The sequence below is a fragment of the Cyprinus carpio genome, chromosome A19 (assembly GCF_018340385.1).
Source record: "Cyprinus carpio isolate SPL01 chromosome A19, ASM1834038v1, whole genome shotgun sequence".
Lineage (NCBI taxonomy): Eukaryota > Metazoa > Chordata > Actinopteri > Cypriniformes > Cyprinidae > Cyprinus > Cyprinus carpio.
In genome coordinates, this window is record NC_056590.1 from 19,773,822 (window position 1) to 19,799,486 (window position 25,665).

General features: G+C 38.0%; 3 protein-coding genes across 8 annotated transcripts in view; 1 reads left to right on the top strand and 2 right to left on the bottom strand.

Annotated features, from left to right (window-relative positions):
* The window catches only part of LOC109111642 (protein tyrosine phosphatase 4A2b), a 28,116-nt gene extending 21,638 nt beyond the window's left edge, over nt 1–6,478 (bottom strand). For both annotated transcript variants that reach the window (XM_042776938.1, XM_042776940.1), the window contains exon 1: nt 6,327–6,478. The gene's annotated coding sequence lies outside the window, so the exon portion shown is untranslated. The remainder of the gene's footprint in view (nt 1–6,326) is intronic.
* LOC109056572 (zinc finger BED domain-containing protein 4-like) lies at nt 441–1,432 on the top strand. The gene is made up of 2 exons (XM_042777184.1): nt 441–866; nt 992–1,432. Exons 1-2 carry the CDS (start codon nt 441–443, stop codon nt 1,430–1,432), a joined length of 867 nt encoding a protein of 288 aa, XP_042633118.1.
* A 597-nt stretch (nt 6,479–7,075) lies between the features above and the next one.
* The window catches only part of LOC122148825 (collagen alpha-2(VIII) chain-like), a 57,682-nt gene continuing 39,092 nt past the window's right edge, over nt 7,076–25,665 (bottom strand). For all 5 annotated transcript variants that reach the window (XM_042776945.1, XM_042776944.1, XM_042776941.1 and 2 more), the window contains 2 exons: nt 14,997–15,177; nt 7,076–11,343 (listed from right to left, as the gene is read on the bottom strand). In XM_042776945.1, the coding sequence (XP_042632879.1) occupies nt 9,431–11,343; nt 14,997–15,144 (2,061 nt within the window). In that variant the 5' untranslated portion in view covers nt 15,145–15,177 and the 3' untranslated portion in view covers nt 7,076–9,430. The remainder of the gene's footprint in view (nt 11,344–14,996; nt 15,178–25,665) is intronic.

Consider the following 25,665-nt stretch of genomic DNA (forward strand, 5'->3'; position numbering starts at 1 on the left):
TAACTCAGGAGTGGGGGAACTCTCTGCCTTCGTTTTGGAAACCAAAGCATTTGAGTCAAGCCATACAGGAGTCAACATTGCACAACAGCTTGGAGACGCGGCAGATGCATTCGCAATTCCAAATTACAAGCGAATAGCCGTTGTTCACGACAATGCCAGCAATATGAAGCTGTGCACCGAGACGCTGAATAAAGAACCGGAGAAATGGGGAACCGTTCAAGGGGTCTGCTGCTCAGGACACACGCTGCAACTATGCATAAATGAAGCTCTGAAACTGGACCGAATCCATCGCACAGTTTCAGCTGCCAGGAATCTCGTAGGGCACTTCAAAAAAAGTGCCAAGGCTACAGCTGCTTTGAAAAGAGAAACAAACGCAGCAGAACGTTGTACAACACAAACTCATTCAAGATGTTGCTACTCGTTGGAACTCTACGTATGAAATGCTTAACCGACTGGTGGAGCAGCGATGGCCAGTGACAGCTGTTTTGTCAGATCCCAGCATCACTAAGAAAGGAAATCACACCCTTGACTTGACAGGAGACCAGTGGAAACTGGCACAAGAGACATCAGAATTACTTGGGCCCCTGCTCACACTCACAGAACTACTATCACAGGAGGCAAACTTGTCGTTGTCGGCAACAGTGCCAATGCTCTTTAACCTGAAGAAACGCCACCTGTCACCAGAAGAGGATGACAGCCCTGACATCAGAGAAATGAAGAATACCCTTGTCAAGGAGATCGACAGCAGATGGGAACTGTTAAATTTGGAACCCACCAGCATCTATCTCCTTTCTTCAGCACTAGACGTGAGATTTAAGCACCTTAAATTCCTTGAGGATGAGAAGAAGGACCTGGTATACATTGAAGTTAGACTTATATTTTTATTACTACTATATAATAGTAAATAATTAAAATGTATTGTGATTATGCCACTAAGATTATTGTATGTGCGCTACGCATAGATTAGACTAAGAAAATGCTATTTGTTTAGGTTGTCAGACTAGCTGAACATCTGCATCAGCAACAGATCGTTCGCAAGGGAGAAGAGCTGTCAGCAAGCCACGGAGAAGAGGAGACGGATGCGCCACCACCACCCGCCAAAAAAAAACAGCAGGAGATTTCAATGCTGATGCAGGCTGATGACGAAGAGGAAGAAGAACGCGGAGACAGCGCAAAGACAGAGATGGAGCAGTATTTGAGAGATGCTACTAAATTACAGTCGGGCCCACTGGCATGGTGGAAGCAAAACAGTGACCGCTACCCTAAACTGGCATTTGCAGCCAAACACCTTCTTTGCGTTCCGGCCACTTCAACTCCATCAGAGCGCATTTTCTCAAAAGCTGGCTACATCGTCAACAAGACCCGAAGTTCCCTTTTACCAGAAAATGTGGACAAACTCATCTTCCTTGCACACAACATGAAACGAGTATAGGTAGTTTCACAATAGTTTCCAACAACTGGGTTGCGATTTATATAAGTGTTTGAAAGAGCCTAAATATTTTTGTCATTGAAATGTGAGCTGTCTAGCTAGGCTAACATTACCTTGTTCTATTTAACCTATTACAGTTTATTCTATATAAGGGAGTGAATAAAATTTATTACAATTACTTTAAATTTAAATAGCCAACCCGTTACGGTGTCAGTAATTATTACATTTACGAATAATAAATGAATGTAGTTCAACGAACTGCAGGCTAATAATAATAAATAAAAAAAACACCGCAACATGCTTTCAATAAAAGCATCGTGCATTTTAAAGATTTAAATTAACAAAAAGTCAGAATAAGACAAAATAAATCCCTTATATAGAATAAAACTAATTGTAATAGATATTACATTTTTGTGTCATTTTTAAAAACAATTCATTTATTCTTATTCAACTGTTTATAAGCATGCTACCGTGTTCTTTATTTATTACAGTTCGTTGAAATCACTGTGTGTTACTAATTTAATTTCTGTTTTGGGATTCATTTGTTTTAAAGAAATGTTCGTTATTAATACCTTATTAAAGTTCTTGCTCTAAACAGACTTTGTGTTTTGTATCACTTGTGCACTGTCCGTTTTCGGAGCATAAACCTGCCCGTGTAATGCGTACCGGAAACTGTTCTATTTAAAAGATTATTAAATGTTTATTAATATTTAAAGAATGTGTGCCACCTGATCATATTGCACCAAATGCAACACTGCACTCCACTGGGTCTGCCGCAACACATTTACGATGCCGAAGAGTGAAACGTGAAGTCGTGAAAGATGATACAAATGCAAACCGACACTATTATTATATATTTAGCCCCACCCACCGAAGCTTCGAATATTCGATATTGATTGCCACCTAAGCTTCGAAGCTCAAAAAAATGGCATTCGAAACAGCCCTAATTTTTTTCCGCGCTCATGTTAACGAATTAAAGTGTTCACACTGCACACGGTTATGGTGTGGTAGTGCGTTCCAGGAGCGGTGCGACTGCAGCAGTGTGCAGAGATCGTTTCCGCTGCACGTGGTGAATTCAAGTAACAGTGCATTGTTTGCTGTAAATATGAACATGGATTGACACGAAAATGTAGTAATTACACCATAAATCCATAGAATTAAATTCTACTGTGTTCCACAGTCAACACATACGCTACGGCTTTTTGGCTAGGTTTAAAGGAAAACAGTAGTAAACAAGGCAATAATAGATGGCACTTGTGTAGGTAGTAAAAAAAAGTTCTTTATGAACCACAGGACTGCAGTTAATAAAGAATTAAATGCAAAAGAAAAGGCAGTAGAGCTGACTATTTCTGTCAACGGTAAGTTTAAAAATAGAATGTTTGTGATAATGTAAGAAAAGTAGTTTAAATATTTTGCCACTTGCTTGAGCAACTTAATTTATCAATCTAGAAGTGCAAAAGTAAATGCAAAAGTAAAGAGCATTGAATAATGTGTTTCTTATATTTATTGCGTTTAAACACGTCTATGAAAGACTGTATTACTGTACTGTGTAAAAAAAAGAATCACAATGATGGAAAAAAAAGCATTTTAAGTAACAATGTTTGGATTTGAAATTAAAATAATGGATAAATGTTGTGTCTGTAGTAAACATCTACGGATCAGTAGCAGACTCTTGTGTGAAAGCACAATGAGAGTCTGTGCTGCTTCTGCACCACTTACATACCACACATGGTCTGCATACTACGCACTGCAAACTGAGTATGTGTGAACCTGGTGTAAGAAGCTGCCTTACATACACCTCACGAAATCAGGCTTGTGCTGTGTGTAAGCTATTGTGCCACAACTGCACGATTGTCAAAACAAAAATGCAGTGCATGATCAAACATTTAGTGAAATAAATATATATTTTTGACAAATGTCTAAAAAATGCCCCCCTCCACCCCTCAAATTAAAAAAAATCCCCTCTCACAAGATTCAACTAAGAGGGAAATTATTTTTCAAAAATGAAATTCAGGCCCTGAATACATGTCTAAAAATCTTGATTGGATCATCACTATAAATAATTCTACATGATAAAAAGAAGGCCCCCCCCACCACCAACAACCACTATATTATTGTGTTGAAGAAGCGCTCAGAGAAGAGAAGAAGCTGCTCAGTGGAAACTCCGCTAAGAGGGTGGGGACTCCTGTAAATGCTTCCACCAACCTGCCCACTTCCTGTGAGTCTAATGCTAACACCACTGTGACTGTAAACCAAATAGAATGACTCAAACGACAAGACAGACAGTTCATGTTATTCAACATATTCATCTTGAAGATTGATTGTCTTCTCAAAGGCCACATCATGCAGCTTTTATGGAAGCCATGCAGAGGGAGCAGATGTCTGTCAGGTCAGGATGAGACTGTGTTGAGCACCGTGCTCATTCATCAAGGGCTAGCAGCGCTCCTGCTGGGCTTGCAATGCCGGCTCAAAGGCTATAACAACTCCTTCAATATTAAAGCAGACAAGCTGAAAAGACAGTGGGAGGAATGGGAGTCATGCTGTTGCCAGTTGTGTAGATGTTTTAGAAGAGCCTGCTGTGAGGCACAACTCAATCCATGTTTGTTAACAAGCTGTGAACCACTGCTACCAGTGACATTTAACATGCTGCCCAGTAAGAGTGGCTACTGACAGCTCTGTTAATCCAAAATGCCAACCAAACAATAAATATGGTCTAAACAGGCCTAATGCTGATCAAAAAAGCCACGTTTGTACTTCAGCATTTTGAAAGGTTATCATGCCTTCATATGACACAGTCTTTATATTAGTTAATAATATCACTACACAGAGCTGTAGTCCACTGACAAGCTCGGCGATATCGCATTCGAAATCGAAAAACTTTTATGAGCTGCTTTTTTAATGAAACTGAACCGAATTCAAAAACAGTCACACTTGGTATCTGTTTGAATCAATCTGACAAATCCTTCACTGAATTAAATCACTGAAACCAATAGAGCGGTTACTAAACTAAGTCAACATCTTTTTAACAGCAAGCTATCATAATTTTGTGATGTGTTGTGTATTATAGGTGCATGAAACTCAGTGTAAATGCTGACTAACTGTGAATGTCACAACATGTTGATTATAATTTCATAAAAACATTTAAGTGTAGATAGAAACATTGTATTGGTAAATAATGCAATGAAGATTAAGACAATGTATAAACATTTCAATTATATAGAGTGAAGAACTCAATTTTTGGTATATTTTCATTACCACATCATGATATCATCTAGATTTGATTAAACACACACACACACACACACACACACACACACACTTCAGAATGATTTAATTGGCCCTTAATGAAAGGATCTAAATAAAATGGGCGATTACACTAACTATCAGATATTTAGTTTACTTAAGTTATTTTAAAGTTTATTACAAAATTGTCCCAATGTAGCAAACACACAAATTCTGTTAAACTACCAATGAAATGTCCAATTAGGTACATAACATTGATTATATGCTGATGAAATACATTGCAGCATGATCATAACTAGAGCCAACTAAGAAATACCAACATCAACATCAAACAACTAAGCCATCAGCCAAAAAAACAAAAACAAAAAAAAATCCCTGTTATGCCAGGCAAATGATATTATGCAGAATCAGATACCTCAAGCTCTAAAACATGTCCTGACTTGTTCCCACCTGGCAATTTTACAACTTCCATCAGATTCTGGCAGGAATGCCTGCATGTCCATCTCAAAGACAACAAGGCATAAGCCACTGACCAACACCTGTCCTGTACAGTTTGTATTAATTACCCAGGAGCAGGATGAAAACAGGTGGAGCATGAAGCCAGGTGACTCATCAAATACTACACATGGCACCTGAATACACATTTTTGGATAATGTCATGTCATTAATAAGCATCCTTCTCGTTTAGAGAACCGGTTGAAATCAGATTCCACCCATACATCAGCGTACCTGTTCTACAAGCATGCCATTTAAATACTACTGGCTTAGCAGCTAGTTTACTGCGCAGTTTAAGGTCTAATGCTGGGTCATCAGCTTACAGTTTAACCATGTTTTCTGGATGCGGGAATGATCAAAGTCACGGATAGACTATACTTCAAAGGGTTACCATATGCCAGTTTCACAGTTAAAATAAACCAAACATGAATATGAAGAAACCAGTTACACGTAACTTACGTGAACCAGTAAGGTTTGTGTGACAAATTTTGTGGTAACTTACAATAAAAAGAAACAAAAATTAGGGACCCTAATCCTTCACGCTTTGCATAACCACTGAAATCAGGAACATTCTGGAGTGTGACGATAAAGTGCTATCTGACTGAACTGACAGTTTTAACATTAGCTCGCTGGCTAACAATTCAATCTCACCCTCTCTGACCCTCACACAGTCGGTCAAACGATGAAAATGGCCAAGTAACCATTATGTTTTACGTCCATACACAGAATCAAACACGAGTCTAATTTTATACTTAAGGCTCTAGCGACAAATAAACTGTCTGAGGAACGTTAACTAACTTCTTGACACGGTCTCTGGGTGATGATGAGACCGCTAGCAAGCAGCTAGCCAGCGTAGTCCAAGACAGACTAAGAACTACAGACCCTCCATTTATCGACAACAAACTCAGCAATGATCGACAAACTGTCTCTGACCGCGTCAAAAAAAACCGTCTAGCTGTCAAAACAAATAAAACAAGCTAGTATGGAGTTTCCGTTCAAACGTACGCGGGCAAATGGCTGCCACCCTCGCGAGCTCCTTCACCGGCTGAAGCGCGAGCTTTCACAGCTATGACGGTCAAACAAACGGCTTAGGTAGTCTCTATTAACGTCTTTCTGTCATATTAGAGGCGGAAGGCGAGTGATAATAAGGGATACTTACAAAGAACGGGCCAAACATTGAAATCCCTTAGCAATCCCCGGAGAATGTGCACGTAGAGCCGTAACCGCTGTGTGGGTGAAGTCGTGTTTGTCGTTCTCTCAGTAAAAAAACTGAATTGAGATGAACTGAAGAGGGAGGAGTCAGGCAGTGACCGCGTCATGATTGCGCAAGAGCCTTGTTGACGTTTTACGAGGACTTTATTCCAATACTTTGTGGAACACGAAATATTGTTTATTTAATCCAAGAATATATATATATATATATATATATATATATATATATATATTATATATATATATATATATATTTACGAGGATTTAATTCCAATACTTTTTGGAACATTAAATATAGATTATTTAATCCAGGAGAAAAATGTGACCACCTAATTTGGAAATATTAGATTTGGATATTATCAAAATGTAGATCAACATAAAGGTGGATGAATGCTTATAGGTGTGACATTTGTGAAGGCTTTGAGCCACATTTATATGATCACAGGTGACGCTACAAGCAGCACTAAATTGGATGTACACTCCCTCTAGTGTTAGTTGGATATTTCTGTACGCTGAATTTATTTTATTTGAATACACTGAATGTGCTGATAAATTATGAAAAAAAAAAGTTAGAGGTTTTACTTTAATCGGTTCATCTCAAATTTATGAACTGAGTATACGAGACTTGTCTGATTAATACCATGCATAATTAATAGCTCTGGTCTTATTGGTTAGGGAGAACAACAAAAGACACACTTGTTCAAGAAAGTCTTTATTGATGTTGCATCAGTACTGTCAAGTTACTTGCAGATTTTGTATGAGCTGACAAAATATGTTCAATCAAAGAGTGCATTTAATACCCAAAAATGATTGCATAAAGTGAATGCAATAGACAAAAGTCCTATAGATTGATAGATACATCATAAAAGAAAGAAAGAAAACAATGGTAGTGTGTACTAAAAACTCCTTGATGCTGTTAAATATAAGGTTATTTGTACGTTCAGGGTTTCGGTAGTTGGACATTCCTTACCGTACTATCACAAAAGTATAAATATGCCTTCATTAAGTTCTTGTGCAAAAAGGATTGGTTGTTTCTTTTAATTTGATTGATCATGAATAAATATCCCATGGAACGGAAACAAGGCTTGTTTTCCCTAGTTTGTTTTGAATGACAAAAGGAAGCAACATAGTCTAAGCAGTTTTGAGATATTGCAGCACAACGATTTTTTTAAATCTTCAATCCATTGCACACAAACAACATAGAAAATATTGGTCACAGTGTTAATATACAACAAAAAGGTCATCAAATACATGCTGAAATAAGAAAGATCTGGTGCCAAAACATCATTCAAGAGTAAATAATCTGAACAATGTCATGCAACAAATGTCATGTAACCGTGTATTGAATGGGCAACCTGGTACATTAAGGTACTGCCACTCCTTTAGACTGATTCAGGTTTTATCATTCTACATACTGGTCAAACAAACAAAAGTGAGAAAATGTTTTTCAAGTGGGACTTCAAGCCTCATTTGCTATTTTTCACTCACTTCAGTATATGTGCAAGGAACAATTTCTTTGTTTGAAGATGTTTACATTTTTAAACTTTTATAAACACCACTGGAGCAGTGCTATTACAGAGTGATGAATTCAAATCATTTAAATTTTTTGTCAAAATGTAAAAGATTAGGACACGCATTGACTCATGTTAGTGTCAATCATGTCTGTGTAATTACAAGTCTCAGAAGAATGTAAAAAACAATCAGTCAAATATGTCATTGTTAAAGCAACAATTAGAAAAGCGTCAGAGAATGTAAAACGTTTAGAGTATACAATGCAGTAGTTTGGATTTTGTGTTGGAGAATGGATTTGTTATAAAAAAAAATCAGAATTATATTTTCATATTCTCAGTCTATTAGTAGTCCCTGACTCAACAATGTACTCTAGGATATTGTAAGATTTTGATGAAAAGCTGTACACTATGTTTTATCTTTGATGTCATGATTTTATAAGTACACTCTCAGAAATAAATGTACAAAAGGTGTCACTGGGGCGATACCTTTTTGGAATGTACTGATATGTACCATTAAGGTACTAATATGTATGTAATATGGGGGAAATAAGGCAAAAAGTTGTACCTTTTGAAAGGGTACCACCCTAGTGACAACTTTTGTACCTTTTTTACTGAGAGTGTATTGAATTAGTGTCACAGAAATATATTTGTTATATTTGTTTTGTAAATGCAGGCAATGCTGTACAGCAGTCCTCTTGAGGCCTTCAGGATTGCTACTGATTTTAAACCTGGCATGTTTTGAGCAAATAACTCAAATAAGTAAATCATCAAGTAATTTTTGTCTTAATAACTCTCAAACACAATGTAGTTGTTGCAGAAACAGATAGATTAGCACGTCATTTTTGCTTTAACACAGTAAATCAAATAAAACATATATACCTAATGACTAAAACAGATAGATATTCACCTGTTTGGCATTAATAAGAAAAAAAAAACAATGTGGAACTGAGGATTATTCTTTAAATTATGGATGTATTTAAACATACAAATACAATAACAATGTTGTATAGAATGTTTGGATTCTAAAATGAGAAATGTTGCATGAATCAAGTAGCCTGTGTTATATGAGGGTAAAATATAGGTGAAATAGACTGCTACCAGGGGAACACACAACCCCAGAGTCAACATAATGAGCTCAATGGGAGTCAGAACATTTGGCTATGTGTGCAGTCACATGGGTAAGTCTTCAAACGGTTACCTAAGCATTGCAAAGTACTTAATAGTCTGAGTGTGATAAACAACAACAACTACAACAACATCAATAAAATAACACCATTATATCAACATCAACAAAAATAACATAACAGTTATAATAAAATTATCATATAGGCAGAAAATGACAACACTTGAAAGTAAAACAATGATCAAATCAAACATTTGAAAGAGAGGGTGAAAACAGAGACACAGCATAAATTCTCCATCCTCTGCTTCGAACTCAGCCTCTCCATAATTCAGCAAGTCTTTCTTGTAATCTAGTCGCTGTTATCACAGATGTTACTGCAGGCCACTGGAGCAAGCAATTTTCCGTTGAGACGGACCGTTATGTGGGACACAGGAGGAACCCTGAGAAGGACGAATGGATGTACTCAGTGGAGTAGAGCCCATTTGCTTGGTCAGAGGGCATTTGCACCCAAACCTGGTCGTTCTCTTTCAGCTCTAGTACCGCACTACCTGATGCCTGGTCCATATAGCCCTTCTTGTATTCATCATAGGTGTATGTGGCTGGCACATTGTTTTTATACAGTGCCACCCACAGGCTGGTTCCCTTGACATGTACATGATAAGCAAAATAGTAGATTCCAGGCAGTGGGCTTGTGAAGAGGCCTGTGGCAGGGTTGTAAGCATTTTGCCCATTGTACAGAATTCTGTCAAATTTGATCGGCATTCCAGATGGTGGGAATGGTGTAGTCAAAATGGCGGTAAAAGCAGGAGCCACGGAGGCAGAGAGCTCAGCCTGACCAAAATAGGGTTTCTCACCATTTGGCTTTGGAATGGATTCTCCTACAATATTTGGTCCTTGAACGGCTAACTGGTTTATATCACCATTTGGCGGACCAGGAGGCCCAGGAGGTCCAGGTGGACCTGGAGGGCCCTGCATACCGCTAATTCCAGAAGGGCCAGGTTTTCCTGGAGGTCCTTGTGGACCAGGCATACCTTTGTCTCCAGGCTTTCCAATTCCTTGGGGGCCCGGTAGACCTTGTTCGCCTTTCAACCCTGGAACACCCTGAGGTCCCATATGACCAGTGGGGCCAGGGAGTCCAGGAATCCCTGAATTGCCACGTGGCCCAGGGGGTCCTGGCAACCCATTCTCACCTTTTGAACCTGGTCCCCCAAACAAACCAGGATTACCTGGCAGTCCGATGTGACCTGGTTCACCTTTAGGTCCAGGTTTGCCTGTGGCTCCGTTGAGACCAGGAAGGCCCTTATCCCCTGGGAAGCCATGCTTTCCTGGGAGCCCACTGGGACCCTGATCTCCTCTAAGCCCTGGCAAGCCCGGAGGTCCTTGTGGGCCATTCTCTCCCTTTAGACCAGGCATCCCATGTTTCCCTGGAAGACCCATAGGACCTTGTGGACCTGGAAGTCCTGGCTGTCCAGTTGGCCCTGAATCTCCTGGTAGCCCATCCATCCCAGTTTCTCCTTTGTCACCAGGGGCTCCTTGTAATCCAGCAGGACCTCTGTCTCCTTTCTGTCCTACAAACCCTGGTTTACCATAGCCAGGGGGACCAGGAAACCCAGGAGTTCCTCTGGGCCCAACATCACCCTTTGGACCTATTGGGCCTGGGTTACCTGGAGCCCCATCAAGTCCAGGTTTTCCCACACCAGGTGCCCCCGGTTGACCTTGTAGTCCAGGGGGACCAGATTCCCCTTTGACACCATGAACTCCTGGACCTCCTTTATCTCCTTTTGGCCCTACTGGCCCTGGAAATCCACCAATCCCTGGTTTACCCAACCCAGGAACACCTGGAGGTCCTGGAGGTCCTTGAAGGCCAATGGGTCCCCTAGGACCTATTAAACCTGGTTTTCCATTGCCATTTTCCCCTTTAGGTCCTTGTTCACCAGGAACACCACGTCCGCCTTCAGGCCCCGGATCACCTCTTGATCCTGGTGGGCCTCTAGTCCCAGGTAACCCTGGTTTACCATTCAACGACAGACCTGCTGGTCCAGGTGGTCCTGGCTGACCTGGAAGTCCACGTGGACCCACCTCTCCACGAGGCCCAACCTCACCATTGAGTCCTGGAGGTCCTTTAGGTCCTATCTTTCCTGGTAAACCTGGTAACCCTGGTTTTCCAATCCCAGGGAATCCTGGAGGTCCTGAAGGACCTGTTTGACCATTTAGACCTGGTTTTCCTATACCTGGTTTCCCTGGTAATCCAGGAGGCCCAGGTGGTCCCCTTGGTCCCGGTTTCCCTTGAGGACCTGCCTCCCCTTTAATGTCCATCGTGGGTGGAAACTCTGCAATAAAAAAGAAAAATTCAGAACTTCAGAACTTAATTCATAAAAGAAGATTTTGCCAATCTGTGAATTTAAAGACACAAATCTTATTTCAATTAATCTCTGTGCCATCAAAAAATATTGTTTGATTCCATGTATAGTGGACCCCAAATTTCTAGTGAGACTACATTTGTGATGTGCTTTACTCAACATTATGCTCAAGCACCTGCTCAATGGCAGATACGTAGGTATGCAACGAAGGCCTACAGGGAAAACTGAATGTGTTTATGGACAAAACATAAACAAAGGACAAGGACAAAATTCATCAGCATTTTACCTCACTGGAATTTCAGCAAAGGAACTACAGTGATGACATTTGACAGCCATGTTTGTACTAGGAACAACCAAACTATGCAGGTCAGGAAAACACTGCAAAGTTGCATTTACTTTACATCTCAATAAATGTTTTGAGAGATGAGTTCAGGATCAACAGTACATTACATTTTGACTTTAAAATGGTCCATTTCACTGACCTGATGACACGTGTCCTACAAGTCCCATGTTACATTAACTCAAATCCTTTGCATAATCTTTAGTCAAATTGGTCAATGTTAAAATGTGCTTAATGCTTATGACATTTCTTTTTGAGGAATATAATTAAGATATTAGTAAAATGAAATATATTCAAGCATAATTATCTCATAGATTTTATGAGTCTTGACTACCTAAAATATATCTATCCATCCACTTCTCTGTAAATATTTTCTTTATATTCTCAACTGTATGTGCTTTGGAATGGTATACTCTATTTGTGGAGCGCCCTCAAGTGATAAAATGATTTATAGCATAGGCCTAAATATTCAACATGCCTCACCTGGTTTATAGAGGAATAATTTAGATCACACTTTACATAAATATAAAAATACAGAATTGCTTTTGTTCTGTAAATTCTATTTACTTAACCCATTTGATACCATCATTGTACCACCTTAAACTTCATGCCCCAAAATAAACAGACAACTACACGGAATATCCTATAACAACTGCTATTGTACAGAAGTCAGTGAAATTTAGAAATGGTCAGCAGGAAAAAAATTTAAAATAACTGTGTACAAATGGCTCTTAATAGTTTAAGCACAATGCTGGTTTAGAGAGGGTGGCTCTGAATTTTAGAGAGGTTGTCTATATCCAATTGCAGGTTTTATTTAATATGTTTATTTATTTATTAATGAAAATTACCTTAGGTTTCAACTGGATAAGCAATGTGTAATATCACAGACACTTTTCAAACAAACTCTGTGCTTCAGTGCATGTCTTCCATTGTCCACTAGATGGTAGTGAGCACACAGCTTTTCTTTAGTTATGTTTTGAGTCTTAATTGATCTTGAAGGTCTCCTACTCACATAACTTTAGTTTGTTTGAATTGTTCAAACTGAAGTGAAGTGATTCAAAAGAACTGTATGCATGTCCAAATACCAAGGTAAATTAAATTACTAATATTAAAATACTTTTATATTAGTTGTAACAAAAACTATAAAAACTAGTTTGCATTGTAGGGGTCCAAACACACAAATACACTGATGCACAAAAACTGAATTAAACACCAGATGCTGAGAAAATCAGCAATCCTCTCAAATGGCCAATCACAAGCAATCTTTATCAGTAGACCACAGACAGGCCAAGACATTACTAATAATCAGCTTTCAAATATAAAGCACATTCAGTTAACTGGTTTTGGTAATTTAGAATGCAGTTCACAAAATGTAACACTTCTGTGTTTATAGCTAATAAAACTGTGTTTACCATTCCGCACTGTCCGTGTACGCGTCCAGATTGCTCATGCGGAAAGTATAACACAGGCTTAAATGAAAACTTCAGAAGGGTAAATAAAAACTCTGGACTACTTGCATTTATACTATCGAAAGCGTACGCTGATGGTCCGCTCCGCAACAAACATGGGTGTCAAACTCAGTTCCTGGAGGGCTGGAGCCCTGCAAAGTTTATCTTCAACCTGAATTAAGCACACCAGATCCAACTAATCAACTCCTTGCGGTGCGGAACACACTGAGAAGATTTAGTCGGCCGACGCACGAAAACTGGCCGACGGCTGACCGTCGGCTTGGTGTGTTTCAGGCTTCAGTTTGGCGGACCCACCACTGATGTCTGTAAGGGGGGCCTGCATCCCCATCCCCACTCTCAAGCTTGCCAATATCAGTCTTATTTAAAAAGTACATGGTATGTGTGTTGGAACAGGTTGGAAATAAACTCTGCAAGGTCACGACCCTCCAGGAACTGAGTTTGACACCCCTGGTGTAAGTGCATATGCTAAGTGTTATGGCCAGGGTTGCCAACCTTGATTACCTGGTTTGAGTGAGACTTTCTTGACGTCTGATTAAATCACACACACAGATGATACTAGTATTATCTTTAAATTGTAACAGCACAACCTAATAAGAAACTTACAATGCAAAAGAATCATCAGCAATAAAAAAAATTCTATGAAAACATTGGAGATTATACATTATTCCCAGTATTATATACAGTACATCTAATTAAACCTCAATAGACCTAAATTTTCTCTCACGTTTGATCTCTCGTGCTCCTAAAAGCTTATGTCGACAGAGGAATAGCAACAGATAAATACAGATTAAATTCAAGAACAAAAACTCCTAACTTTATATCACTAACATGAAATAGGAAGCCGCTAACAGACGCTCACATCCATACAGGCGCAACACTGACGCCTTCACTTCCAGGTCAAGAAACTGTCAATCAAAAACTCAGTAGCCAATGAGAACACACCGCTGCTAGCCCCCGTCCCGATTTTGGTTCAAAATCATTTTTGTTATGCTGGTGTTATCTTTTGTTAGTGGTCTAAATGTATTTACATCTATTTATATCATCTGTGGAAGGTGTAGGACCATAAAATGTTTGTCCAATCATATTCTTCGGTCCAAGGGCTATGTTAGGCTGTCATACATGCCTGTAAACTGGTCTGCCTGTGCACATTCATGTGTTTTGGAGGAGGCATGGATTTTAAAAGTGATTTGCAGGGAGGGTGGGATCTTATGCTTTAAAAGCTAACTTGCTATTGCTACCCTCTCCAAAGTCGCCTACCCAACCTTTAATCTTGTGATTTATTCAAATGGCTCATTCATAAAGACAGTCACATATTTTGTTCCTGAATGAATCAGTATTTTTGAACAAATCAGCTGAATGAATGATTCAAATGACTCACTCAAGACACTTGGTGCCACCTACTGGCGTAACAGTGTATCCTGCAAGAAAGAGTCAAGGAAAAATCCCCACTAATGCAGACATTAACAATATGTCCTGAACAAACACATACACATAGAGTGATACAAACAGTAAAAAGTCTCTGACCAGAACTAATTCTTATATAAATGGGCATACATCCAGATGTTCCTGTTGTTACCTTAATAAATGAGTTTTATTAAAACAGTTATTCTAAATTGTAGAAATATTTCATGTTTCATTTTATATTACATTATTATACAATATTTCATTTCATGTTATTTTTACAGTGTGTCTGATCAAATAAATGCAGCCTTAGTGAAAATAAAGTAAATCATACTGTCATTTCAATATGTATAGATGGATGGACAGATAGGAAAACTGGAGAGATATAATGAAGATTGATTACAAACACTTACCTAGATACTGGCCCTTGCCTTCTCTAAAGGGTGGCCCAACAGGCCCCTTCATCATGGGCTGCACATATTTCATCTGAGGCATGGGGGCGTAACCTCCACCCAGGGCATGATTCCCCAACGTAAGCAGGACACAGAGCACTGCCAGCATCGTCACTGTCCTCTGTGGTCACGGGCTTTCAAACTGCAAAGAGAGAAAGATCATTGATTCTCTGCTTTAGGATCAATCTACTATTCCTTTAGCTAACAATCCATTATAAAATAATAATATTTGAGAGTAATATTTAACTGTAAAATAAAATTGAATATTTAAGAAAAATAAATATAAAAATAATTATTATAATCATTATTTCATTTTACATTGCAATTGTAAAGTCTTAATTTGAATGGAAAATCACCAGTGGAAATTGTGCAGCCCTAGAAATATTATCTTTTTGCTGGGTGTTATAGCAGACATATGTTACTCACTGCATAATGTTTTCATCTCCTTACAAAGACTGAGTTCTTCACTCCATGTTCTTTACTCCTAATCATTTTTGGATACCCGAATGAGCATTCAGTTTCCCTTCATGTTCCTGTTTATGTTGGCCTCACCAATGTGCTCGGTTGGATTTCAAAGTCCTATGCCAGTCAACACTACTTTCAATAGGTGTAATACTGAGTGACAGTGGCATACATAAACAGCTCTCCATGTGCTAGCCTGTTCAGTGATGCCTGGCATGGGATACAACACATGAAAGTTTTTCTCTGCTGCCACATAGGCTACAAAACACTGAGAAAATAACCCCTAACACCAGTCCAAAACTGAAAAAGCAAAAGTAAAGCCCTTCCTTTTAAACTTTAGAAGTGAAATGTTATTTTAGGCCTTGTTTCAGTAATTTGTGGAAAAATCACAGAATCTATGGGTTCTGTTTTTTGGTGTAGACGAGCAGCCTCGTCAGAGGTACATAGTTTCACTTGAGGGTCTACAGACTACATGCTTAAAAGAAGAGCCAAGAGGATCAGACGGGTCACTGGGTAGAGTTATTGACCCCACACAAGTTACACCTGGGCGATGAGGTACGGATGCCAAAGCCTAGGTAGGGCTCAGTGCCTCAGCGTTCGTTTAACTAGTCGTTCCCCAGGGCAGCTGTTTGCTTTAATTTACTGCAGGAAGGAATGATAATTTCATCCTCATGTTACTCGCACCATATATTTACACAGATCTGATCAGGTGCATGGGAGAGACCACTGGCTCGGAGAAGAGGGGTGCTGACAGCGTCAAGTTAGGGTCTATTGAGGATGTCAGATTACATTCTCTTTAGTGTCTGACATCCACATCAGCAGTTGTTTTGGATGTCTCTTTTTTTATCTGCTTTAATGGATTACACCAGTTGATCTCAATCAGTGCTTTCTCCTCCATTTTAAAGGCTGACTCATTTTCTTATCTTAATTAGGCCTATCCATGATTATATGCATAGATGGATTTTATTCTTTGCATTTAGCATTTTTCCTGTAAACCTATCAGAACTGGGCTGATTCTTGAAAAATTCTTAAAGGGATAGTTCAGCCAAAAAGTAAAATTTTTTTCATCATTGACAGATGATAACAAAAACAAATAATGTCATTCCAAACCTGTATGACATTCTTTATTTTATAGAACATAAAAGATGTTTCGATATGCGTTTTCCGCCCTTGAACTATGAGAGCCCAGTGTTGTTTTGGACCCAACTGACTTTGACTGTATAGACAAAAACCTTCTTCAAAATATCTTATTTGATCTTATTTTAAGAAAGAAATGTAGATTATCAACTTCAGGAGAGTAAGCTAAATATTACATTAACTGTTATTTCTGTTCATTTAAGATAAGTTATATTGGTAGTTTTGGATGTCTAAATATAGATTAGATTTCATCTTCTATAAAAATAAATATATATTCTAATTTAATATATATAATCATGCACAAAACATTATTTTGTGTTCTGTGAATCCCTTGAATCCCTTATCTTGAAATTATTGGGTTGTTCAAATATAAAACATAATAAACCATATATAAACAGGAGCTACACATAAAAAAACACTATATAAGATTTCTTTTTGTATAATATAGTAAATTCTGTGATAGTTAATTGATTATTTATTTTAAGAATCCTGCCTCAGACCTACATTTATGGCCCGTTGTGGTCTGTTCTAGACTTGACATCACACCTAGATGAGCTGTCCTGTGCTCTGAGTCTTACTGAATGTGGCAGATAATTTACTGATTGAAACGTCTCCCAGTCCTTCATTTCTGCACACTGTGTTTTCCCAAGAGTGCTGAACCTACGAATCCTGAGGGATGAAGCTTAAAGTCTGCTGATCTTAAATGCAGTCCAAAAGCACATGGACATCCTATCCGTGGCCTTCACAGTTCACAGGTTTTGGTTTGCTGTTCTCAGTGGACCTGGCCATGCCAAGACACATTCATAACCTACCTCACTTCCTATTTCAATGTGCTGTGACAGCTGAACTCTCTCTCATAACCGCAGGTTTGAACACAGAAACCCACTAGTCAGCCCGGCTGCATCTGCAAGCATGAGACCCACAGGTCAGATCAACTTTCTTCACAGTGCCACAGCTCAGCAAGAACCTCTTTAAATTCTAACCAAAGGTTAATGGTGCCCCTTTCTCAAATATAAACCCTTTTCCACAGTTTAAACAGAGGCTCCTGCAAGGACCATATCAAAGACTGGAATCATTTGAGACACTTTCCATGAGTAGGGTACAAAATAATGTCTGAAACTTTTAAAAATGTTTTTACTTTTATTTTATTTATTTATTTTATTTTGGAAAGGAATTAAATTAAATTAATGCTAAATTACTGAAAATATAATACATTCGTTGCTATCATTTTTGGTCACTTAAATTATAAATAAATAACTATTTACAACAAATTAAATATTTACAGTGAATTAAATGTCAATTAAATTATGTGAAAGTAATATGACAATATTTTTTAATTATGTGAAATAATAATTGTGTGAAAATTTTTTTTTTGATACTGTCAAAAAGGTCAAGACCTTTAAGGCCAGACAGGCCAAAATCAATCAGTTTACACAGGGGCTGCTTTTGATGCTAGGCTAATTTTTTTTTTATTAAATAACAGTTTATCTAGCATATCTACCAGTTTTTTTTTTTTTACATATATTCCTTAACAATCAATTAAAAAAAAGAGAAAGTAACAAAAAAAAAAACGAATTAATAAGGGGAGACCAAACTTCACTTGTGTATTTACATAAAGTACAGATAAACGACATGCCTGTTCTGACTTCAAGGGAAGTCTACTCTGCAAAGGCAGCATTCAAATGGAAAGTTAACAACATTTAGTTTGTGCCTGTGTTGCATCAGTGAAAATCAAAAAAGAAAAGTATGGCAGAGCACATGTCCATGTTAAACCACATCTGCAGGGAACCTGGTCCAACTGCAGCTCCTGCACTAGCTGGCCAGAAAGATGAGGAAAAAAAGCCAGACATGCTCAGCCTCGCTGTGTTTTCCCAATCAGCAAGACTCCATACGGGTCACTCTGTGCCTGTTTGCTTTGCCTAATTCACTGTGGTTCACTGGTGTTTCCCTCTTTTATCATATTCGATTTTCGTTTTTATTGTTATTCTTACTGGAATTTCGGTTCTGGGCTCCAGCAGGACAATTTTGGGCTTTGCTCCGGCCTTGAAGCCCTCCTATGGTGTATAGCGTGTGGTGTGATGCTTTTTTGCCACCGTGAGCTTATAATGCGGTTGCCATATTATTTTACTGCTGCATTAGGATGCGCTGTCCCAAAAACCATGAGCGAGTCTGTGTAATTAGTCACGTCTGTGTAAGCATCTGTATTTGCACTCGATATAAAAAACCTTGCTTCCTCCTAGTTCTCACATGTAGCCGATTCCCCTCCAGAAAAAACACGATCACAAGTTACAGGGAAACCAGGGAGGCCAAAAGTGAGAACCAAAGAGTCAGACAAACACAAAATGGGCAAAAACAGAAAGCGACTGAGAGCATTGGTGGTACTTGAATACTTGGCTGTCGCTGGTGGTTAGTTGTTGAATACTTGGCTGTGGCTGGTGGTGGTAGGGGGGCGGGTGGCTGAGCCTTTTTTGGGGGGTTGTGGTATTGTGGGGAGGATAATTTAGACGTTCTTGACCATGTGCCCCGCTCTGAGCAGGCGTCTTAACACTCAAAATGATCAGGATCAGACATTACCCCTGTTCCACAGGCCGGCACAATCTGTTTATCTAATGTTTTTCTTGAAAAGCTCTCCAGACGCAGTAAAAAAGTCTCACGCAATCCGTCTGGCCAAGCGCTCGGCCATGCATGCGCACTCTCTGTGTTTACAGCGCACAGCTGAGGTCTAAAACATAGATATGCACATAAGGATGGGTGACTGCCAAACGTCTATAACGCAAAAAATAAGGAGCTTCTGAGTAACTAAAGCCAGTCACAACCATTGAAGGTAAAACCATTCGAAAGAACAATAAAAAAGGAGCAATTTGGCAAACACTTGTGATTTTAAATCTTCAACAGATTTAAAAAGTAAAAAACACTGAAGTCAGTTGTGCATAAGAATTGTTCTAAGAGCAGAAAGGGAAATAAGCAAATATTCATCCCAGGAATTACAAACTTTATGCATTTCCCATAGTAAGTTGGTCTCCAAATCAGAAAATAACAGAGAATAATAATTCACCAAGACCGAAAATGAGCTTTAAAAGCATATCCATGTAATTCATGTCTAACCAGACCTGTGAAACTCAATAAGATCACAAGGTCCTTGTACGAAAACAGAAAAAACAAACACATAACGCATTACTTTTCACCACACCACTTACTCTTACTGCATGCTGGCAGAAAATTAGGCAAAACACTGAAGGGGCCAAAACCTACTAGCAGTAATCTCTAAAACCAACATGGCAGCTCAGGTGGCAACCAAGACACCAAAACTGAGTGAGCCACAAGTAAATAGCTCAAAAGAAAGCTATTCCCACTTTTCATCACATTAAAACAGATGGCTCTTTCTATGATGGTTGCGAAATGTACACTTTGGTTCTCCACTAAAGCCCCAAAACAGCACACAAGGCCCGGTGTAAGACCGCTTAGTATTGTTTTTAGTATTGTTGACAGCTTGAAAACAAGACACATATCAATGTTAAAATTAATATGACTAAATCTTGTTTTCAAATATTAATAAGCAGAGATTTTTTTTTAAAGAAATAATAATAACATGTATGGATAATAATAATAATAATAATAACAACAAAATCAAATTATTACATTTCAATTTTTAAATAAATAAATAACAATAAAATCATAAAAACAAGACAAAAATTTATGCTAATTTTTTATCAGTTTGTTTTTAAATATTAATAAGCAATGAAGTTTTAATTTTTTCAAAGAAATAACAACTGCAACAACACTTACATTTAAATTTTTAAATAAATACATCAGTAAATGATAAAAGTAAATAAAAATTCAAATAAATTCTCAAAATTAATTTTAATTTAGAAATGAAAACATGCTCATCATGCAAGAGGTGTATTCAAGTATGTATGAATTGGATTTTAATGCATTTGTGAATTAAAAAAAAAGACTGAGAATATATCAAGCAAACACAATTATTGTGTTTTATGAACTTCGAGGCATGTAAATGAAAGTGTGGCTTGCAAGAGCATACTGTTTCCACAGTACAGGCACATGTCTGTTTGATAGACACCATGCTTATGGAGTCAGTGAGAGAGGCGGAAATTGGGTCTGAGAGTTTTATTCCATAAATCAACTTTTCAGCACAAGTTAAATCTCAGGAGGGAGTGAACGGTGCTTAACCTGTAATGGCCTCCCCGTCTGCCAATCTTATATTGCCCCCCCCCCCATACACACTATGTAATCGGCTACCTTAGTAACTATACAGCACTGCACAAACATTTAGGAGATTACTAAGGACTCATTTTCAACACACTGCACATTTTCTTTCTGTGATTGCATGGTGTATTAGCAGCCACCGTGACCTTCACCCATGTGGATATTAAAAAGGACGTTTGGCTAAATTGGCTCATAGACAGCATTTCTCAGACACATTGACCTACAGAGCAAGTCTCAAAAGCCAATGGGTAATATGTGCCGTAACCCCGCTGTGACAACATTTAACAGAATCGTTCAATAAATCACCCATTTAATGCTGTCAGGGTCCTGCTGGGGTGTGACTTAAGCTCTTTACGCTGCCATTTCGTTCCTCACCCTTCACTTTTTTCCATCAACGGGGCCCCCAGCCTGCACCAAGGGCCCCATAGACGTTATGCAATAGCCCTAAAGCCAACACTCCTGACAGATAAAGAGTGAATTCAAGTGCTGCACTTCTACTGTTTAATGTCTTCAAATGGGGTTTGTGGATACTTTGGGAACATGTTTTTCTCAGATAGTTCAGATGAAGCTCCCTCTAGCTTCCCCCAGAGGAAATGTTCTCTTAGACCCAGTAAGTTACAGACACTATTCATTGCAGCTGTCTCGATTTCTTGGCTGTGCGAATGATGCACATACCTTTCACAGTCTTGGGAATACTGCAATGTGTTTTCTTGTACAGAAAAGAAGTGAGTGTTTAGGTTACACCAGTTGGACCATTAGCCCAAGTGCTCCTATAGGTTGAGTTATTATGGAGAAATGACTTTCTGTTTAGGTTTAATCAGAAATTAGCCACTAGGGTGTCTGGGGTGCCTTTTCTGTGACCATACTGAACATATGTTTAAGTCTCCCCTCATAATTCTATCTTTTATCGCTCATTCTCTTTAGATTTAAAGCTTTAGCATGATAAACAAGGGACTGCATTGCTAAAGCATTAACTATTAACTACTACAAACTATTAACATGGTATACTATAATCTAAAAAACAAAACAAATAATAAAAAAAAACATAATGTATCATTATAGCATGATTCAAGTCCAACCAAGGCCCACTGGAAAAACAAGCTTTTGATGTTATGTTGCTTCTTTCATGTTTCGCAACACGTTCAGTGTGAAATGTCCAGTGAGTGACGCTAAAAGCACATTCGGTTTTATCTGAAACTAATGAATGTCATTTTGGCAGTTTTATTATGTTGGTTGATGTCTGTATCACAGCAGTTGGTGAGTGGCGCTAAAAAGTTAATGCTCTAACATGTTTGAAAATAACATACTACTTAGCCGAAACCTAAACAAAAGTGTTAACTAAAGCCAGGTATTTTGCTTATAGATCAGCCCACTTTCTTAAATATTTTTCATTTTTTGTCTTCATAATTTTATTTGACCCAACTGAGCAGATCCCAGGGCTCAGTCAGATATGTATTGGTTTGTGAACATAACCCTAAGAGTAACTGGCTGAAGGCATCTCGTTAGGGGCTTGTGGAGGGTCGATGGGTTTAGGTGAGTAACTTAATGCCCCTCTCTTTTTCTCTGTCACTCATTGACCTGTTGTCTAAGATGCATTGATATTTTTCCAGCTCATTCTCATGAATTCATTAGCAAACTATTCTGTATTTTAATCCACCATGATGGAAAACAAAGAAGGGCATTTGAGTTGATGTTGAATACTTTAAGAGAAAGAAAAATGGCTGTGGAGAAAGAAAAAGTAATAAGAATAAAGCCCCGTCTCCAACTGAGAGGCACTTTGTTTTGTTAATTGTGGAGAAATATCTGATTAAGACAGCTCCAAATACAATCCAGGTGTTAGTTAAAAAAAAATCAGCTTAGCTTACAGGAAAACGCTCACATTCTTTCCTATTCCACAAGAATATGAAAAAAAGAGTTTTATAGGCACTGCAATCAGGACTGATACCTACAGGGACAGTTTTCTTAGAGCATATATAGAACAAACACTTGATAAATAGAATGAGGGCTTTGAATGTATGTACAGTATGTGTGTGAACAGACAATTGAGAGGAAATATATTCTTAATTAGGATAGACATTTTAAACCATTTAAAATGAGATAGTATGGTCTGTTTTCCGTATGATGTCTGTTCTTACAAAAACCAAAACATAAATGGATTGATCTGGAAAAATATTCCTTCTGAATAATGCATGCCAATCACAAATATATCTCAGTGTATGTATTTTATAATTTGGTTTAAAGCTACAATTTTTTTTTCATAAATAAAGCTTTAAAATCTTGAACAAAAAGAAAAATTCAGGAATTAGATGGCGAAAATGACAGAAAGAAAAAGTAAAAAAATACTTGATATTTGTAATGAAAAACTATTAATCTCCAATTTCTTAAATTGAACACACAAATAAATGATATACAAATAAATACAAATATAATAACACACTAAAAAAATAAAAATAATACATTTGTAAGTAAAAATACTTTTTTGTTTTTTTTTGTTTCACGGGCATGACCTGTGCTCTGGCTGTATCACCTGCTGAGTGTGTCTGGGTCTGTCTGCCCTCCGCTCTCCCCAGACACAGACACAATCTGATCCCCACGTCCCTCCTCATCTGCTCTGTCAACAGTCTCTGTTTTTCCTCTTACCACTTTTTCTTTCTCACTTTCTATCTCCCTTTACTTTTCTCTCTCAACATCTCTCTCCTCTTTCTTATTATACATCTTTTTTTTGAGGTTGAGCTGGCAGTCTCTTTCCCACTGCTCTCTACTTCATAGTTCTTTCCTTTTCTCTGATTTCTCTCTTGCTTTTTCTTTACAAAAATAATTCTTAGTCAGGATTTTTGTCTCATTTTCTGTTACAAATATCTAAACACCCTTAAACAAAATTAAATTCTGCATGTGAGAGGGAAATTTGTGCAAGATAAGAGATGCAAAAATTTATTATTATTATTTTTTTTAAATAATTTTTATTTAACTTGGTTCTTTTTTAATCTATTTTAAGTACAAACCTTAAAAAATTATTCATGATTTATGCTTAAAACAAGAGAAAATAAACTTAATTAAACTTAATTCAAGTTAAATTCTCTTATTATCAGTATAGTGCAACCAAATATATAAAAAAAAATCATCATCATTTTCTCACCCTGTTGTTCCAATCCTGTATGACTTTTCTCCTAAATTTTTGCTTGATTTTTAATAATTTAATTTTAAGAAATTACTTTAAGATTCAAGAAGAACACAAAAGAACCATAAAAGTAGTCCTCAAACAAATGTATTTTGTTTTAAAAATATTAAAAACAGACCAGAAAAAAAAAAAAACCTGTGAATAAGAAAAAAATTCTCTTTCATGGCACAGCACATTTTTTATGTGCAAATGCTCTTATTGTAGGTTGCCAAGGCCTGACGATGCAGGAGGCTTTTTTTTCTTCACGCCTCTCCCATTAAACACAGACACATGCTGGCAGTTCACACACATTGTCCCTGGGTGGTACAGAAAGAACAGAAGTAGTAGAGAGAGAGAAGTATCGAGGGATAGATGGAGGAGAGAAAAACACTTGAGTGTGTAGTAGCAGAAACGACAGAGCATTCAAAGAGCAGTTATCAGCTGGCTGTGTTTTATCTCCGCAGCCTGTGCCATATATTCAGCCCGAATGACGAATGGCCCGCTCTACTCCTCCATGTGGGTGGCACTCGTCAGTGAAGCAAGACCTACATGTGTAGGTGAACTCCTTGGATGCATAACATGTACATACCTATGTCTGATGTGGATGTGGGGCCCCAGGATTCTGTCAAGCTAAAATTACACCCGGATTCTTACAGAACAAGGAACAGTCCTCCTCCTCTCCAGTGTGCATTAGGAATGATAAATGAGCTCCGTACTTAAATCTTGCCCTTTCCTCAGATCATCCAAATATTTTTCATTCAGCTCATCCAGACACAAAGGACAAGGTTCTCTTGGTATAAAGAGGCACAATTAGACGTTGGAAACAGGCCAATGGCTACATGGATTTAGACTTGTTGGGTGTGAACTTATGGAGTACCAAATAATTGGCTTACACCAGGGAAATCACACTTAATCCAAAGTTTCACTGTTCTCTAGGACTGGAAATATTCAGACTTGGTCGCAAGTGAGAATCGCTTCCAGGAGAGTGATTGACCTGCAGGTTCATTTCTATTGTGAAATTCTGATCCACTGCTGACACACTGTTAAAGTGCTTGCTACAGTAACTATCATGACTAGCGTTGCTCTTAGTTGTTGGTGCTGCATGGCCGACATAGTGTGCTTGCTGTCCATAGCAAGATAGAAAAGTAACTTTTACCCATGCATCATCACCCTTTGCAGAGATCATCATGTATTTGTGCAAGTTCCTTAAAAGTCATCTCATGCCAAATCATGACTTTCTTCTGTGGAACTCAAAAGGAGATGCTTTTAAGAATGTTTACACTATTCTTTTGCATACAATGAAAGCAAATGGGGACCAAGATTATTAGTTAATTTAGCAAATATATATTTCCTTCAGTGATTTCCATTGATTTCCATTAAAATGTATTGTACAAGCTTTTTATTGTTCATTTTATTGCTCTATCCTATTTCATCTTAAATTTAAAAGCATATTAGAGGGAACACATCTTGTAACAGCGATTAACATATTTTCTGAAATATAAGTCCTGTTTTTTAACATCTGAAACATGCTACGACTTGTATTCCAAAGCCAGTCATATAATACAATTAACATCAGGCAAGCAAAACATGCGAAATTGCATTTCACTTTCACTTTAAATAAAGTCATGTTTGACATTTAAAATAAATGTT